Below are 15,835 nucleotides of genomic sequence, written 5' to 3'. Positions count from 1 at the left end.
CTACCGAGTCATTAGAGATGGGCTCCCAGAGCACCAGGAACCCCTGTTGCCAGGAGAGTAGGATGGGCACCTTTGCGGTTTGCTAGGCTGCTGGGTCCTCAGCGTTTCTTCCACATCTGCCATCCACAGTGTAGCCACGTTGTAATCTGGACCACTACATCCTTCCTAACACACTGATCCTTTGCCCCATTCCCTTTCAACTCGCGAGACTCAGTTCCGACCTTGCCTCCTGCCTCATGTCTCCCAGGCACTTTGCCCTCTCTCAGTTTGGACTTTGTTGCACATCATTAGACTGTCAAAGACATTTTGTCTCCACAAAACAGACATCTACCAGTATTTAGGTTTCTCCTTAACCTGTTTCTGTAGTTCCAGTTCTCTAGGCTTGTGCACGAATTAAAAAAAAAAAGTTTGTGAAATAAAAGAATTAATGAATACTATTATATGATGCCATTGTTTTATGGAAAATGCCTCAAAAAATTTTAGAAAAGAGCATGTATGTAAAATGAAATCATAGTTAATATCAAATTCTTGAAGTATATCACAAGCTAATCTAGTTATTATCTAAGAAAAAGCTGTCTAAATGTTTTTTAAATGCAGTTGATCTTATAAAATGGTTAAGGATAAAGAACATTTGGACACTCTATACTCTTGTTTTTTAAAAGATTTAAGATCAATAAAGCAACACGCATTTGTTTGCAAGGAATTGTCACTGATATGATCCTGATGAAAGCCTTAGAAAGGCAAGAGATTTTCTACCCCCCGCCTTATTTACTGGGTGACTCACATGGAAAAGACATGTCTGAGTTGCACACACACACATGCATATACTCCCCACCCCACAGGAGACCATGCATTTACAAAAGAAAAAGGAAGGGCATGTGGGAGGGTAAAGAAAGAGAAAGGATAAATGATGTAATTATATTATAATCTCAAAAGAGGAAATAATTAAAAATCCTTCCTTTTTTTGTTCCTGAGCTCCCAGAGTAAAATTCTAGCCCCTTTATCTTAGTAAACGACTACATAAGCTTGTTTTGGGTTTTCAGAAAGCCGGTCCATCCTGTCTCCGTTTCCAGAGCACTCACGTAGTTGGCATGCAGCACAGTGAAGAACTCGGGATTGGTGATGAACTTGACCGCCGGGGACTGCAGCAGCAAGGTGATCTTTTGTGAGTTGACTGGAGAAAGTGACCCTTCTCTCCTCAGATCTAGGAAAAAAAATTAATGAAGCAATGGAATACGTTGGGCAGAAGGTCCTCCCACATTGAGCATGTGTCTTCCCATAGCAGAGCACAGAACCCCACACAGCGACTCTGCCAGGACAAGAATGGCAAGTGTTCCTTGTCCAAAATGCTTGACATCAAATGTGCTTCAGATTTTTTTTTCAGATTCTAGAACATGTGCATTTACATATTTTAGAGATGAGACACATGCCTGAACATGAAATTTATGCACCTTCTGTCTATACCTTACACACATAGCCCAGAGGTAATTTCACACAAACCTTTTGAGGCAGTCTCACAAGACAGAGCAACCTAATTTCAAACTCACGATCTTGTTTCCCCTTCTACGTGCTGCGATTAGTCACGTGTCATCACACCTGGTTTATACAACATTTTAAATATTTTTATGCATGAACTGTATAATTTTCCTTTTGTGGCATCATGTTGGCATACTAAATATTTTGGATATTTTTGAGTGTTTCTAATCTTGAGGTTTTCTGTTTGTTTGTTTTATCTGTGTAACAGCCCTGGCTGTCCTGGAACTTGCTTGTTGTAGTCCAGGCTGGTCTCAAACTCATAGAGATAATTTTCAGTTTTTAAATTCAGGTATCATTATTTCTTGGTAAGGTTCTTGTATAATTTCAGCTAGGTTCCAGTCCTCTCTCTTCACCTTCCTTTGTCTCTCTTTTTTTTTTTTTTTTTTTTTTTTTACAAGTGTTAGTGTTACCTGTAATTAAGACACTTTACACAAGTGGCCAGCTTTCCCCTTCTAGACTCTTCTCTGCAGTGGGACTTTTGAGCTCCTGAACTGGGCCTGGCCTTGTGCTTTGTCCCATCCAGTACCACAAGTCAGGAGTGGCGTGTCCATCCTGAGCGACCTAAGCACCTGTATTTCAGTTTCTCCTCTGTCCTCATGTCCACGAAAGGAACCAGCCAGAGGGACAAGCTTCCCAGCTGAGGCCATCTCAGTCCAACCCCACACAGTTAACACAGCAGGTAACCAGATAGAGATGAATACAGCACCAGCCTGACCAGCCTCCCAGCTTTGTTTGGCTGACATCGCTCACCTGCAGATTTGAGGTGTAAATGAATTGGGAATTTTATCCGCTAAAATTGAGGCTTTTGTTACACAGTAAAGTACATGTGATTCAATACCAAACCCAGAAATAATCCTAGGTACCATTTCTCATCCTGTTTCTAATTACTAGATGTCCCTCAGAAGACTGAATAAAGCAATAGTTACAGAAAATCCTAAACCATATTTGTTACATCCGATAGAGAAGACAGGATGGAGACAATTAAAATCACCGGTTAAAGTGTGTGAGTGCATTTAAGAAGGAAAGGGCCAGCAGGTTGGGGGATGGCTGACCAAAAGACGTCTCCCAGTTACAGCATGGTTAGTACAGTCTAAAAATTACTGCAGCTGTTTTTGTCTACACAAGACTTGCTTAAGATTGGGCCCATCGACAATTCATCATGGATTAGGGAGGGTCCCAAGGCTAAGGGCCCTCCGTGAGGATAGTTAACAGTTATTGGGGGAGTTTCATGTCATTTCCTTTACACTTGTTGACTTGTTCTAGTAAATAACCTCTCACCTACTGTCAGGTAAGAAACTTTAACTAAACTCAGAGGGCCACACGCATAACACATGTGTGTATCATGGATAACATGGGAAGTAGGATGGGGGCTATTATAAAGAGGGGTTCTGGCAAAGAAGGGTGAGGGAAGTAGGGTATTTCATCTAGAATGACTAAAATTCATTATATAAATGTGTGAAACTATCAAACATCGAAAACATTTTTAAAATTAAATAAATAAGCAAGTCCAGTATCTATGTTGCCACAAATCCCAGACCTGCCAGGATGAGAATTAAAATATCTACTTGCTTAGACTGTTTCTGGTCTTTTTTGACAAATCTGAACCCCAATTCAAAAAGAAAGTGGTTTACTGGGGTTTCACTGTGTTAATCATTATGTTGTTTTTGGTACGAAGAGTGGAAGCCAGTCTCATGCTTTTTAAATATCGTTATTGGCATCACAATTAGGCTAGATTTAAAGCAATGAAAAACAGGAAAGTAAGGCTTGATGAAACAATTTGCTCTTGGACTTTGTGACCAAGAAGGCCACCAGAAAATCTCTTTGTGCTCACGTTCCTCCTTGGTTGAACTGAATTTTATTAGTGCACAAGACTCATTAGAGATGGATTGTGAATATTTATCACATTTTATTTATAAGTGGAAATCTTAAGGGCACCAACTGATACATTACCTAACAACACAGGAGTCCTTTCTTTCTTTCTTTTCTTTCTCTCTCTCTCTCTCTCTCTCTCTCTCTCTCTCTCTCTCTTTCTTTCTTTCTTTTTTCAAGACAGGGTTTCTCTGTAGTTTTGGAGCCTGTCCTGGAACTAACTCTTGTAGACCAGGCTGTCCTAGAACTCACAGAGATCTGCCTGCTTCTGCCTCCCAAGTGCTGGGATTAAAGGGTTGCACCGCCACAACCTGGCCTGAGTCTGTATCTTCTAAGATTCCTGGCGGGAAGCTTTGCTGTCTCCCTTACTCACACCTCTAGTTCCTCCTTCTTGTTTGCCCATTTTTTTTCTCTATTATCTGTGGATGACACGGCTAGCCCATGAGGCAGGGTAAGGACTTGACTGGCGCACACTCCTGTCAGAGCCACTTCATGCCACCTCCAGTGTTCTGAGTCCCCTCCTCCAATACCTAAGCTTGATTGGGAGGATTCTGCTTCCGAGTCACTCCCTCCACCTCCACCTCCTCCATCTGCTATCTGCTCACAGCTTTGGTTGCTAGAATCTTCGTCAGGTCTCTCTGTTGCAATGGTCCTCTGAATGTTTTGATACCTGTACATTAGAATATGGAGAGACAAGAGTCAACTTGTGTTTGCTAATGCTCTGAATGATGCAACTGGAAAAGTCTGTAGACAACTATATTGAAATCAGGAGAGAAGTGTCTACAACTCCAATAAGATAGCCAGTATAATTAATAAGGCAGCGATCTCCACACTGTTTGGCTAGGTAGCTGGACAAATCTATTTTATAAGACTTAGAGACTGTACACAAGAGGTTGGTGGAAAGGGAGGGGAGATCTGGAAATGTAGTTTTCAATCCCATAGCTCCTCCCAGTTATGATAAAATGGATCTTATATGAGTCTTGTGTTCAGGAAGGAGATGGGGAGGGCTATTTCAGAAAAGGGGGAGGAAGGAGAGCAAATTAGCAAGTCTGCAAATATAATTCAAGATGAGTGAGGAGCGCACCCAGTCCTGTATAGGGTCATTCTTCCGCAGCAGGCTTCTGTTCCTTCCCTGACCTCAAGGAGCAAAGTTTTTCCACCATGGTCTCCAAACTACTCGCAAGAAGATCTGTTAACTTACATTAACTGAAGAAAATTGAAACCTGTGCTTCTAAGAGACTGTTGAGATACTGTTCTGGGTATCTAGGTTTGAGATTCACCAGCCTGCAGGATCGCTACCTTTTATCTTATCAGCCATCATTCACTTCTGATGACCTGGGAGAAGACACTCCCTGAACAGTGGCTGAGGGCCTTTTAGAACCAAGTGTGGACTTCTTGCAGCCCTCAGAGCATCCTGTTTGTTTCCCACTTCTCTGTGGCAGGGAGGCGATGGGAAGGTAAAAGATGGCCCACTGTGATCTTGCTGGAACTCGGAATGCAGCCAGGGCAGGAGACTAGAAGCTCCCGAAACTCTGACTTGAACTGGGGAGCAGAGCATTGCCGAAGACTGACGAAGCTGCTATTGGACAATGACCTAATGGATGTGGCAGACCATAAATTTGCCAGGTGGCCAAACAATCTTTTGAGAGCCATATGTTCTCCCGCTCTCCTTTTAAGATGTAGGATCACAGTCTTCTCCCCTTGGGGGACTGAGCACAGCATATGTGGCAGTTTTGTGATGGGACCCAGAAAGCCTGAGAAAGCCCAGATCACAGAAACCATAGACTCAGCAAGCCTCCTCTTTTCCATTTCATTGTCTGTGAATGTCCTCCTGTACTTGTTCTGTTTGGAGCTAAAAGTGTATAAAAGGTTCGTGGAAATCTGTAATAAAGTCAGTTGAAACATACAATTTATAATTGCTCATGCATGCAAACACAATAGAAAAAAATAGAAATATACAAAATAGAAAAAAGTTCCCAAACTAAACCATGGCAATCCAAACAAACAAACAAACAAACACCCCAAATAGTCAAAGCTGCAGAACAGAAAATTCATATGGAAATTAATTACAATTCTTAAAAGATTACGGCAAAAGTTGATCCTCTAAGAAGTGAAATATATGCCATCCCAAAAGACCAGGAATACAGAAATAGCTCCTAAATCAGCCAAAACAGACCAGAAGACGAGATGGAAGTAAAGCCATTTTTGGCATAGTGAAATCTATAAAGTCACATTGTTAAAAAAATTAGGCATTGATAATAAATACCCAAACTATTTATTTCCTAATGCTGTTCTGGGAATAGAATCACAAAGAAAAACTCTAATATAAGATAACCTTAATATCTAAAATGGCCCTGCTCTTCAAATAAAAAATCATGATAAAACAATAAGCAAATATTCAATAAAATGAGAATTTAAGTGTTCTAAATTATAGCTACTCAGTGGGATAGTTACAGGGACTTAAATATTAATCTGAAAACATGGCAGTGATATAAAGCACTTGCCATACATATAATAAGGAAAATGAATATAAAATTTTATTGTCATCCTGTCATAACTATGTAAGAATTTTGGCATATATATTGAAATAAAAATTAGATAAATTTCTTTAAGAGTTTAAACTTTGGAGTAAAATGAATATATTTTTTCTATTGAGATTTAACTCTTCTTTACATTATAAATTAATAAAGTTAACTAAAAATAAGTTTTAGTTGATTATTTAAAATGAAAATGCATGGTGATTTTTTGCTTCATGTTTATACATATATACGTATGTGTGTTTTTGAAAGTAGAGTTAATTAATGCTAGACAGCCTCCAACTTCAGGAATTAACTCAGAACTAATCTTGTATTGAGTTCTAGGCAGTTTTTGGTACCACAGCCTTTGACTGCTTTTCTCAGGTGTATCTCTTGATTGGCCTACGTGGTGGGAAGTCAAGGAAGACTCCTCACAATGCTAACATAGATTTCCATTTTTCAGTGAGACAGTGATCCGTGTAGATTCTCTAGGCACGTTCATAGGTGAGTACACTTTTAGTACACTTTTTGTTGCTGCCTACTTCCAAATTATAGAAGCCTTTAAATGCTTGAAAACAGTGGAAGGACGTGTTTAAAAGCATGAACTTCTGTAGATAAGTTTTTCCACAAGAAATGAGCACTTTCTCAAATCACAAGATTACTTTTTTCTTATCTGTCCAACTTCAAATGCAGCTCTCCATCCAGCATGGTGCCTGCTGCCTCTCCCAGTGTGTGCAGCCCCACGAAAGGGCTCCTGTCTGCTGCAGGTAGATTTGGACGGAATTCTCTTTTATACAGTCTGAACATCATGAACTTATATTAATTTTATGCCAGAGGTCTAGGTATTTTGTTTTGTATTGCTTTGTTGGTTTGATTTCTTGTGCTTTGCGTATTATTTGGTGTTCGAACAGCACCTCTTACACGTGTAGCTTAAAGTCATTTTCAATTAGCCAAGCAATTTCAGCATATTGCTTCAGATGTTACTTTCTGCCTATAGACTTACAGCATAGAAAGGCTGGCCTATGGACATTAGGTGCATTTGTGTCCAATAAAACTAGGCCATGGCAATTCTTTGCAATATGCTTTGTTCCTGTGGGAATGATTGTAGAGAAATATGCTATGACCGAAAATCCTTTATGGCTCTTATTAATGACTTAGACATTCAGCTACTGATGGAAAAAGGAAAGGCAAATGTCTTCTAAATACTCAAGCAATAAAAGCATACTCTGGGGGCTTTCATCTGAAATATATGTCTCTATAAACAGAATTCACTTTAATTAGTTAATTTAGTTAATTAAGTGTGTGTGCACGCACATGTCTGTTTGTGGCTGTGTATGTGCACACACATGTGTTTAGTAGCCAGAGGTTGACATCAGGTAGTCTCCTTGATGGTTCTCTATGTTTTGAGGCAGGATTTCTCACTGAAGCCAGAACTTACCAATTCATCTAGACTAGCTGTCCAACAAACCCAATAACCTACTGATTTGGGATCCCCTGATCTGGGATTAAGTGACTATGCTGCCACCTCTAGGTTTATACGTGTTCTGGAGATCTCATATGGGCATCTAGATGCAGTTCCTGGTGACTGCACATTTAGTGACTGAGCCACCTTCCCAGTCACTATTCTTCTTTATTTATCTATCCATCTGGAAGATTTTTCTTATTTTTATGTGTGTGCCTGGGTTCATGTATGAGTACCTGTGTGAGTGTTTGTCACTCACATGTATACATGTCAGAGAGGGTGTCAGGACCCCAAAGCTGGAGTTACACATAATTGTGAGCTACTGGACATATAGGTACTAAGAAACAAGCGTGGATCCTCTAGAAGAGCTAGAAGTACTTGTAACCACCAGGATATCTGCCCAGTTCCTTGCTTTTGTTTTAATTAGTTTACAAAGAAACAAGCTTCCTTATGACATCCTCATGTACACTTGTAGGTGACGTTTCCACCCCTAACTTTCCCTCATCTTTCTGCACCCATTTTTAATTAGAGCCTCCCACTCCAAGTATTTCCCCTACCACCTTCATATCATATGTGCTCTATGTATTTTTAGCAAGTCAAAAAGCCCACTTTAAAAAAACCCATTTAATAGGCAGATCCAGTTAAGTCTTAAAGGAATTACTATCGAGAAATATACTTAACCAAGGCTTTTATTCTTTTCAGTCCCCCTCAACTTTTTCTTTAACTTAGCACTTGAAAAATAAGCAAGACAGGGTGTGGATGCAATTTCAGCTGAAGTAAGCCGGATGCTTGCACTTTCAGTAACAATAAGTTACTAAAGCCATTGCTTATTCTGTCTTCAAAGAACAAGAAAATAGAGATGTTGCTGGCCTGAAGCACGAGAGACACAGCACCCACGGTTGTAACCCAAACCCAAAGAGTTATCTGTTCAAGTTCAAAAGTGAAGACATAGTTTCTAATCAAACTGATTCTAGAAGAATCTCCATTTCTTATAGGGTCTTGATATGTTGTTCAAGCTGACCTTGAGCTTGAGATTCTTCCACCCCAGCATCCCCCAAAACTGGAATTACACAATTGAACCACTATAGGTCATTTCAAAAATATTTTTAAGCATTTATTTATCTAGGATAAACACTTTTGAACTTTTGAAGCCCTGCTGTTTATGAACACACAATGATGATGAGAAGAGGGAACTCTCCCTAGTTATGGGGGTACAGGGATGATGAGGTGAGGACAAACTCTGCAGTGACTGATAGGTGTATAATGGTGACAGGGCAGACTCTACAGTGAAGGGTGTATATTGATGACAGACAGGGCAAACTCTACAGTGAAGGGTGTATAATGACAGACAAGGGCAAAGTCTACAGTGATTTATGAGGCGATTTTTCTGTATGGGTGATTTTTTTATTTTTGTGGGAACTGTAATTGGAATGCTATCTATTTTGAGTTCTGTATCTTTGGGGAAATCTTATGATGGATGCAAACTGGTCTCCCAAAAATGTGCTCACAGATGTAATTTTACATCTAATTTTTGGAGAGTTTGTGGGGACCTTCACATTCTTGGGGGAGGGGCCATAGTTAAAGAATTTCTGATTTTTTGCTTGTACCAGGAAGACATTCAGAGGAACCCAGTGTTTAAATGTCACTTAAGCGTAACAGGCTTCCTGTCACTATCTTCCAAACCTAGGCTTCCAAATACTTACCACAAACAGGTTTCTTACGTAATTCTTTTTGTTCAGCTTCCATACAATGAGCAGGAAAGCAGAAGAGGGCTGTCTCGCCATTCTTATCTAACCATGGCCATTTGGGGCTTGTTCCAAACTGGTCACCAACCTTCTGTTAAGCTGCTCCATCTGGTGGACAGACCCGGACCTGATCATTCCATCTGGGGTAGGTGCCACTGTTGGTCGCTGCCAGGTGGTTGTGCGGTTTACATGGTCCACGTAAAAGACCCGTCCGTGGCTGTCAATTCGAGCTTCCCAGTCTAATGTTTAATAAAAGGACAAGAGAAGTCAAGTACTGACTACTTGTCAATCCATGTGGACACATCCCACTTTCAGGGCTTCTGAAGTTAGAACTCACCAGTGGCTTATTGCACCCCACCTCACTTGTCTTCCAGCCCTTGCTGAGACTGCTAGAGAAGAGCTGGGAATCTGCTTACCAGAAAGGGGCTAATAGACTCAGATTCTACTTTGCTATAATTATGGTTCCCTGACTATGACATATGCTTAAATTTAATAGTGTCTAAAGAAGGTTTGCTTACTGCTTTAAAATTCTTGCTGATTATTCAAAAAAACAATTACAGGAGATTGAACAAACCTGCAGTAAACACTGGTGTTGTGATGCAAGAGAATCTATTCTTCACTTAGTCTAACAGAGGGTGAGGAGGGGCAGTTGCAATGGATCGTGTATTTAAACCCCTTTTTAACTGAGTTCTGAAACGCTGTATGTGCAACTTCAGAAAGCATCTTTCTAAACTGAGCAGGCTCAAGCAATTGCAGTTTCCTTTAAGGAGGTGAATGGAAGAACTTGATAACTACAGTTTCACACTCCCCGTGTGATCAAATGTAAACGTACAGTATAAATTGAACCTACCTATGGCTGGCTAACCAAACCAAACCAAACCAAATTAATAGAGCAATGTAACAAACATCAAACTGGAGGGAAGAAAGGGAAGGGCGAAGGGATGCAATTATTTTTTAATTAAGAATGTAGTTAAAAGCAAGTAAAAAATAATAACTTTTTAAAATTGCCCTTTTATAAATTTTTGAGATTTTAATTACATCATTTTCCTTATCGTTTTCTTCCTTCAAACTTCTCCCATTTATCCCTCCTTGCTCCATTTCAAACTTATGGCCTCTTTTTACCATTAATTGTTGTTACATACATATATGTATGTGTATGTTCATATATGTATAAATGGATCTATAAAGACTTTGTTGCTCAGCAACCATCACAAACGGTAGAGTGAGTCAACGCAGAGCATAGATGATTAGTTGATGGTCATGTAAGCGAAGGGGGGTGAAATCCATGAATAAATCCCTTGAATCTGGGAGCTAAATGTGTTTCATGTGCCTCTGAACTAGGAATATAAGAGCAATGATTCGTGGCAATGGGTAAAACTTCCATAGTCCACATATAAAAATGTGGTAGAAATAACACCAATATGGTGTCATGTTGATAATACTAAAGAAATGCTAACCATGCTAAGTCAAATAGGAAGCATAACTGCAAAAGAGGAAAACCATTTGGTCTTTTAAGTGAGAAAAGATGGTTTGGGGAGTGGGCCAAGTAGTTTCAAGTAGTTATCTTGAAAACTCATGCCTTAGGCAATGATATAGTGACTCTCAAGTTTTAAATGAAAGATAATTTGGCATTCTTACGGTTTTTATATGTATGTGGCATATCTGTTTGGAAACATAATTTCATTTGTCTAACCTAGAGGGTTGTCAATACCCAATGAAAATCCAAATACCAGAAAATTCAAAATTTAATGTATATAGGAGGAAAGATGTAGTTGAATTACAGAAATATAATCTAGGAAGATTTCTCTAAAGTAAGTTATTAGATAATTCAGATGACAACTATAAGAAAAATAATTTGTTGATGAAAATATTGTACATATTTGCAATTTTATAACTTCATAACTAATCTTGCTCCCAAAATTTGAAATGTCTGTTGTTTTAATCTTAGAAAAGTTATTGAACAATTGTTTTTTTGAACTATCATCCAACAAAGCACAACAATTAACTTTCTAATAACACCATGTTATTTAATTCAAGTGAGAAGACTCCACTTACACTTGCTATAAACTAGTAACTATGTCAAGTCCTAAGGACACAGACAGATAACACAGATCTCTACTCTCAGGGAAAGCAAGGACTTTTCCATTAGTCTTGCAAAATCTCCAAGGGGTCAGAGGTTGGAGAATGGAACATTGATGACACATTTTTAGTAAGTTTCAAATTTCCAAATCACTTCTGGAAAGGATGGTCATCAAAATCCGCAAGCTCTTTTATTAATATGTTAAGTACCTAAAACACATAGTATTAATTTTATATTCTTAAAAATATTCATCAACTAATTAACTGAATTTGAGTATGTTTTCTGGGTTGCTTTCTAAAGAATTAATTTTCACATATCTTATAAACAAAGAAAAACTTCTGAGTGGATCTTCAGGCCTCAGCATTGCTAGAAGGATTAAGCACTGTGTGTTATGAATTTATGTAGACCCCTGAAAACTGTCTCTATCCTTCACTGGGGTAAGTTACAGCAGTGTGGGGCAGGTGGAGTCATATAAGAGAGAATAAATTATTGGACACCTAATTATGTTTTATTAAGAACTTAAACATGTATGTTTTTATTGTTGTACCGTGCACTTAAATATTTTAATAAATATAATATCCTATATGTATTTTACAGACATATATCTAATTGCCTTCTTGCCATCACTCCTGGATGATATCTCAACTATAATATGATCAAGGGAAGCTTTAGATCATTCCCACTCCACCTTCTCTACTAAAGACATTGTTTTCTTTCCATCAGTCAAGGTTAAAAATGAGTCATTCTTAATTCTTTCTCTCATTTCCATACCCAATGTGTCCCCAAGCTTGTCTTCAAAATATATGTTCAGATATATTAACAATTCCCTGGTGCCACCCTGATCCAAATCACCCATGATTTTAATCTTGGTCATTGCAATAACCTTATGTTGTATCTTCTATCCTTCCTCCTCATTTTATTCCCTGCACAACGACTAAGGTCAAAATACAGGTCAGAAATACCACTCCCCCGCTCAAACGCTGTTGTGTTCCATTCATTCAGGGCAAAAGCCAAACTTCTCCAATTGTTCTCAACCTGTGGGTCGTGATGCCTTTGGCAAACCTCTATCTCCAAAAATATTTATACGACTATTCATAAAAGTAGCAGAGTTGCAGTTATGAAGTAGCAATGAAAATAATTTTATGGTTGGGGGTTCCCACAGGATGAAGAACTGTATTAAAGGGTCACAGCATTAGGAAGGTTGAGAACCACTGCAGCTATGGTTGCGGACCCCCACAGGATGAGGAGCTGTATGGTAAGTTGGGAACCACTGTAGCGGTCTCCAAAGCCTCAGGGGATGGTTGTGTACGGTTTCCCTTGCTTTGTTATCTACCTTTCTCTCTCTCTTTCCTGAGGCTTCAGAGGCATTGGCTTTATTCTTCACACCCATCATCAGGCCTCCACTTAGGGCTCTGCAGCTGCTCTGGCTGCTCCCTTCGTCTGTACAGCTTTCCCTCAGCAATATTATGAGCAGCTCTGCTATCTCATCCATTACTGCCCTCTTAGGGAAGCTTGCTTAGACTGGATCTAAAATAGCAAACCAGTTGTCTACTACACATGAAAAGACCCCTTATCTTCTTCTATTTAAATTTTTTCCACTGCATTTATTACAGTTAAGACTACTCCTATGTATTGTTTTATTGTTCACTGTCTACTTCCCAGATGAGCATAGAGATGCTCCATGAGGGCTGGAATCACGGTCTATTTTGCTTACCTAAAACAGCACCAATTACACGGTATTCAGCAAATACTTGACGAATGAATGACTATCAGTAATGAAGTAATTCACCTCCTGTTTGAGATTATCTAGCAAAATCCTATTGTCAGAATTCATTGGCAAATTTTCTAATATTTTCATTGCTATATAAATAAAGAATTAAAACCTACACAGTCTATTTAGTTGTTGAGAATGGTTTATATTAGGTAGTTATTTTGAGGTGGTTTTATGTTAAATTATTTATAATTTAACTATTTATAACTAGTTATGTTACTGCATGGATTGGAGATACATATGTAGAGAGGATTTTGTGTGTGTATGTGTGTGTGAGAAAGAGGCTGTTTCTTGGAAGTAACATGTTATATATACATTTTTCAAAAAATAATATATGAAACATGATGGGTTTTTACTGTTTTTAAGTCATATCATAAATCAGTATATAAATGAAGAAAGAAATCAAGCACCAATAGTTAAAGAAGATAACGTTTGGCTTGGCCTCTGAGAAATAAATGTGTCAATGCTTTAAGCTAGGGTATCTACTAAGGACATTTGTAATTTCCTCACTGCTAACGTATGACTGAATAGGGAGAAGTGTAGTATTCATGCAAAATGCAACATGTGAGAATTTTATTCTCACAAATAATAAAACATATTATTTTTAATATGATTAAATGATTTTCCTAAACTCAAATGACTATCTAAAGAATTATTAGTACAGGATGGCTACTAGGTGAAATGACATTGAATTCTACCCTAAAAGTAAGAGTTTTCCTGCAAATGCCTAAGAACTACAACAGACATTTGGAGTTTCTTATCCTTCGATGCGAGTGTTAATTTGGAAAGAACAGTTTCTTAAAACACTATGGGTCGCAGTTGTCCTAGTCTATGGAGACACTGGTGGATAATGGATTCACTGGGAAAAAATACCTTCTATTTCCAACTGAAAATTTTACATTGGTAAATTTAGGACTGAAAAGTCACAAAGACCAGTCAGGTCTTGTAAAGAAACATTGCCTATTTTTTTCTTCTTCCTCAGAAACGTAGGGACTTCAACAACTTTTGCTTGTCTCTTTAATACCATATATGGAAAGCGCTTGCTCAAAAGCATGTTTAAAATAGGTGTGTACTGGTGTTTAATAACAGTGCTAAGTATGGAACTTGGAAAGAGTTTTGGATGCTTGCATATGAGTTCACACTGACCTGTTCAGACTTCATGGGAAGAGTTAAGGCATAGATTTGAAAACTAAAGCTTACTTGGTGGAAGAGGCTCATCGATTGTTGGGTAGTGATGATGTTCAGGCCTCAAGGAAGGAAGCTGGCTTATTGGCTGGGAATTATGGAGTATAGGACATTCACCTATGAACAAGATAGTCAAGACATTCATATTCATTGCTATGGCAATGTTATAAAAAACATGATTGTAAAACAAAGATCACTATAAGAAAAACAAATAAAATGGGCAATATTTTTGTTTTTGTGCCATTTTACTATAACCATGCCAATCATGACACAAATTAGTAAGGAAAGAAAGAGAAGGAAGAAGAGCAGGAGGAAAGAATAGAAAGAGGAAGAGGAAGAGAAAAATGGAGAGCAAAAAAGAGAAGAAAAAACCTAAATATGTTTTGACTTTTGGTCTATGACACATAGACCAATACATGGGACCAGAATCTGTTTCTGAAATTACTTTGTCTTGGTTAAAAGGTGACATCAGAAAGAAACCCAAGGGAAAACTTAAAGAGCCTTATTTCAGTCCAGTAAAGGAGACAGGCTTGTTTGAAGGGAGTGAAGTATTTATAAGGTCTCGCAAAAGCTTTGTTGGATTATGAGAAACACACCTTGTCATATGGATATAAGGGGTCCATAATTAAAACAACAGAAGAGTATCAAAAGACAGTTTTTCAGACTTAAAGGAGACTGGAACTCTTAGATAGTGCTGTTCCAAGATGGGTCAAGGAACTATCGATAGTCCAAGAATGTAAATTCCTATAAAGGGAAATTAGAAGAAGAAATGGGCAGTCAAACAGGTCATGGGAAACCATGGCTATTCCAGATTACACGGAGGAGGAATGAAAAGCAGAGGAGCTCTAGAAAGAGGAATAAACAATAGACAAAGGCAGTAGATAAAAGGCAAGAAGACTGATATAAGAAAATTTGAAACAGAGAAGTGGGAGGGACAGAAGAAAAAAAAGAAGACACAGAGAAATTATAGAAATAAACGTATCTATAGATTTAATGACTCATGTTATTATATACATTGCTTGTATTGTTGTCACTACAGATTTGTGATTAACCCAAAAAATTCTGGAACAGTGTTTCTGTCTCAGTATCTATTGAGGTGTGCAGATCGACCATGTAACTAGTACTAAATGATTCAGTCTCTGGAGACCCTGAAGGGCCCCAAACACAGACAGCCCCATCCAGCTCTATACTGCTTTCCTCCGGCTGCATACAGTGCTCGTACCCTTCTAACCAGAAGACAAAAAGACATTTTTCTTTCCTTTTCCTTCCAGGACTATTGTAGAAAGTATGTATTCTATTAACCTTTGGGTCAAATGGAGAGAAAGTAAATGTCATGGTCAAGATCTTTGAGGGATCCCAAATAGTGAACATTTTCCAGGAGATCCATGTGGGGAAATACAATTTTCCCCACTACAGTTCTATAGAAACAATGGAGAATAAATTAGTAGAAAGATGTTAGGTGGGCTTAGTTTAGTAGCTTAATTCCAAGACATAACTAACAACTAAAAATAAAAATGCCCTCAGAACAAAAGGCCGTTCTCGATAATAAAAACACATTTTCCCTGGGTATTTCCACCATTACTAAAATCCTTTGGATCTTTGAAGGCACCAGTAGAAACAAGGAAGGTGCTCCTCATGGCAGCAGAGCACTCATGGTGGACAAGTGGCTAT

At 38.5% G+C, this 15,835-nt stretch overlaps 1 protein-coding gene across 4 annotated transcripts in view; it reads right to left on the bottom strand.

Moving 5' to 3' along the window:
* The window catches only part of Hecw1 (HECT, C2 and WW domain containing E3 ubiquitin protein ligase 1), a 235,625-nt gene that overhangs the window by 39,309 nt on the left and 180,481 nt on the right, over positions 1-15,835 (bottom strand). For all 4 annotated transcript variants that reach the window (XM_050142743.1, XM_050142745.1, XM_050142744.1 and 1 more), the window contains 4 exons: positions 14,180-14,281; positions 9,217-9,367; positions 3,936-4,075; positions 1,083-1,204 (listed from right to left, as the gene is read on the bottom strand). In XM_050142743.1, the coding sequence (XP_049998700.1) occupies positions 1,083-1,204; positions 3,936-4,075; positions 9,217-9,367; positions 14,180-14,281 (515 nt within the window). The remainder of the gene's footprint in view (positions 1-1,082; positions 1,205-3,935; positions 4,076-9,216; positions 9,368-14,179; positions 14,282-15,835) is intronic.

Source organism: Alexandromys fortis, unplaced genomic scaffold (genome assembly GCF_014885135.2).
Source record: "Alexandromys fortis isolate MF-2015 unplaced genomic scaffold, M_Fortis_MF-2015_v1.1 scaffold_5, whole genome shotgun sequence".
In the NCBI taxonomy this organism is placed as follows: Eukaryota; Metazoa; Chordata; class Mammalia; order Rodentia; family Cricetidae; genus Alexandromys; species Alexandromys fortis.
Note: the sequence above shows the minus strand (reverse complement) of the source record. Positions and strands in the feature narration are given on the sequence as shown.